We start from the raw sequence: 3,757 nt of genomic DNA, 5'->3' as shown, positions 1-3,757 counted from the left end.
TTCTAATAAACTACTTCTAGAATAAAAAGAATCTTGAGAAACAACGTCGTTCCTGTAACGCCATAATGCCCACAAAGTAGTAATCGTAACTGCAACGATCCGGTTCTTTGAAGTGCTCGATAACCTGATGCCTTCTAACCAAACCACAAACGAGTCCCATGAAGCTAAAACTGACATACCACAACCGAGTCAAATCCGAATTTTGTACAAAATATCACGAGCCACAATACAAGCAAAAAAATAAATGGTCTCTCGTTTCAACACCATTATTACAAACGGGACAAACAATAGAATCAACATCTATTCCTTTCGCGAAAAGGTTCCAACGAACAGGAATACGATCTAAACGAAAGCGCCACAAAAAATATTAATTTTACGCGGAACAACTTTAAACCAAGCCGTACTTACATGAGATGATGGAAGATGACGACTATCAATAATATGTCTCGCATTCTTAACAGTGTAAATCTCCTCCTTATGTGACCAACAAACCCAAGAATCTGACTTATCAACAATCATGGAAGTGCCTATCAAGTCGATCAGGAAAGAAAAAAGGTGGGCGCTTCTGCCACCTGTGAAATCTCGAGACCAATTAAAATGCCAAGAGCCATTAACAACTTTGGAAACAATAGTTCCGTTCGGGTAGGAATCAAAGTGGAACAATCTATTAAAACGAGTAGCTAGAGGAACGTTATCAATCCATAAATCGTGCCAAAAGCGAATAGATTCTCCATTCCCCACTGCCATCTTAATCACATCCTTTCTCCTCCAATTCTCTTGGTATGTATAGTAATAAAATAGTAATAAATAATAATAGATGATAAATAAACGATAATCAAAATAAACATCAAAGAGACAAAGCGAACCTACAAGATCTTACATGAACTCATAAACAAATACGGAGTATAAAACACAAATACATTTTCTTGATATAGTTCAACATGGACAACAAAATTACAAATAATACTCCACCCTATTTCCTATAATACGCTCACCGAAAAACTATCCCAAAAAACTCCGGCCACCGTAAAATCAACCACGAGCTCTCTTAAGTGACGTTAACGTAACTTTAGCACCTAACGGCGAACTACCAACTTCAATATCAAAAGAATCATACCTCCTAAATAATTCAACAACAAACAACCTCGTTATCAAAACAACAAAATCTTTTCCGGCACACTGTTTATTCCCGACTGTCGGACTCTCTGTTTCCGGCCCATTACTCCACGTCACATACTTCAACAACTTCTCACCTTCTTCCCCAATAAACCTATCCGGTACAAACTCTTCGGGTCGGTCAAACACTTTCGGATCTTTCGTTGCAAACGGTTGATACCCAAATAACATTTCACCTTCTTTCACTTTAAATACGGCGTCGTGTGACTCAATTGTTAGATCCTTTTTAGCTTTTCCGTACTGTAATGCAACCGGTGGTTCAATTCGTAATGATTCGTATACAACTGATTTCATTAACGGCATGTTTTCCATTGCTGACATCGTTACTTTTCCGTTACCGTGTGTTCTGATCGCTGTACGGATTTCGGATGCTAATTCGGTGTGTAAATTAGTACCCGCTCGCCCGATCCATTTTAGTGTGTTTGGAAATAAGATCTTGATCCCGCCAAATGTGTTGAAACAAATTGTGAATAAAATGTTGTGGATCGCTTCTTCTTTTGTTAACCCTAGTGATTCGGCTTTTTCGACTAATTCGGTCGAAAAAGATTCGAAAAAATTATATAATTTTTGGTAATTCTTTTTAATTAAATTTGCTGGCAGCCTGAATGTGTGGAGAAGTGGTTCTTCCACAAACCAAGGAAGCCCGAGACGGAGTAACGGCCCGAGGTTAAATAGCACCCATGAGCTGATTAACTTCGGACCGTTTTTTTCTAATTGGGTTTCTTCTGGGTTGGCGTTTAAATACGCCCGCCCAAGAAACCGAAAAGCTGCCATTTCACCCAAATCGTTGAAAAAGGCTTTACCTTTTTGGGATAATTCGGATTCGAGTTCGTCGAAGAGTTCGGTGTAAGTTGTTTCGAATTCGGGCAAGATTCGGTTTCTTGATTCTTTAAGCATGAAAAAGATTAGATTTTTAAGGGGGCCGTGTTTGGGTTCGGATGGATCAAGATAGGAAAGAACACGGTAGCCGCCGGTGAGGTCAGTTGACGGCATATAAGTTCCGGTGAACAAATCTTTCTTTTCAACTTTAGTGATATCAAATAGTGTTGGGAAGCTTTTAGCATCAAGTAAAACGACGACGTTTGGGTTGTTGGAAATGAATGGTCCAGGTGGCATGTTTGTACGGAACACCGTTGACTGGAATTTTTGAATACGGGATTTAAAGAATTCATCACGTCCGCCGGTGCCGTAAAAATATTCGAAACGGTCTTTTAATGGCTGATAAAACGGAATGCCGTATGATCCGGGGATTGGTCGGAGAGGGAGGTTGGTGGTGGAGCTGCCGGTGGCGTTAGGAGCTACGTCGGCGGAGGTGGCGGAGAGTGGTGGGATGGAGTGTTTGTTGACGGTGGTGAGGCGGATGGCGGTGGCAGGACGGCGGTGGTTGGTTTTGGGTCGATCAAGGTTTAGGTGGTGGTTGAAAGAAGGGAAAGTTAGTGATGACGTGGACATGTTTTATGTTTATTTCTTTTTGTTGACTAAAATTAAGTGAGAAATTTTTTGATTATATAAAACTTGTGAGCTGTTTACGTATATATAGAGAATAAAACTGACCATGTGTGTGTGCAAATTAGGTTGTACGTTTGACTTGGAAGAAGTTAAAATTGACCACAGGAGGTTATATGGAATGTCGTAGTATCTGCTTTAATAATTGGAAACATGTGATGCACATTTGTATGAAATGAAACTTTTCTATTTCATTATGCCCCATTTATTTATGTGAAAGTGGCTTGGTGATTGAATTCGTATGAAGCTAATGATGATTTTTGCTACTTTAACCTCGATTAGAGTCATTTTAACGCTACTATATCGTTAGATAGTTTTTGGCCTAAAGTCATCAAAATGTTGTCCACTCTTTCCAGACCATTTACGCTATGGCCGGAAACTGTTATGGTAATATTCTACTATATAAATGAAAAATACATAAACAACTGGATATATATTACAGTCTGGGATGCAATGCTCAATTTAACAACAAAACGAATCAATACAAATTAAGTTTTGAGGCTTCTAAACAAATTACTTATTCGGCAAAACCTTCTAGTCCATATAATTTTAGTAGTTTTTTTAAAAGATAAAAAATCAAATAATATATAGTATATTGAAAAATGTGATGAAAAATAAAAATATAACATTTTTTACCTATGTTTTTTTAGGCTTCTCTTACGATAGGATTGTATTAGTAGTAAATAAAAAATAAAAAAATAAAAAATTCTACAGTACTGCTACAGTATAATAGTATTTTTGATGACGTGACGGGTGTGATTGGTGGGTGATTGTCCATATTTAATATATATATAAATAAATATAAATATCAACAGCCTAGCTATGCTACAAAAGTATGATGTAAAATCTGTATAACAGGGTCAAATATTTTGAAATAAAGGCCCTTATTTGCAAAAGACAGACACAACAGGGTAACAAATGTAATTTAAATTGTTGAATCAAAGTATTCATTTGCAAATGAGAGAAGTAACAGGGCAAAAATCTGTAAATATAAATAATCAAGGCGGATTTCTAACCATCATAAATTCCAACATATATTGTTTTTTGTTTTTGTTTTATTAAGTAATAAATTTTA

General features: G+C 37.0%; 1 protein-coding gene across 1 annotated transcript; it reads right to left on the bottom strand.

Annotated features, from left to right (window-relative positions):
• Nucleotides 1-785: 785 nt before the first annotated feature.
• LOC139893945 (allene oxide synthase) lies at nucleotides 786-2,684 on the bottom strand. The gene has a single exon (XM_071877150.1). The coding sequence runs from the start codon at nucleotides 2,626-2,628 to the stop codon at nucleotides 1,033-1,035; it is 1,596 nt and encodes a 531-aa protein (XP_071733251.1). The 5' UTR covers nucleotides 2,629-2,684; the 3' UTR covers nucleotides 786-1,032.
• Between the last annotated feature and the right edge of the window lie 1,073 nt (nucleotides 2,685-3,757).

The sequence above is a fragment of the Rutidosis leptorrhynchoides genome, chromosome 2 (assembly GCF_046630445.1).
Source record: "Rutidosis leptorrhynchoides isolate AG116_Rl617_1_P2 chromosome 2, CSIRO_AGI_Rlap_v1, whole genome shotgun sequence".
Lineage (NCBI taxonomy): Eukaryota > Viridiplantae > Streptophyta > Magnoliopsida > Asterales > Asteraceae > Rutidosis > Rutidosis leptorrhynchoides.
Note: the sequence above shows the minus strand (reverse complement) of the source record. Positions and strands in the feature narration are given on the sequence as shown.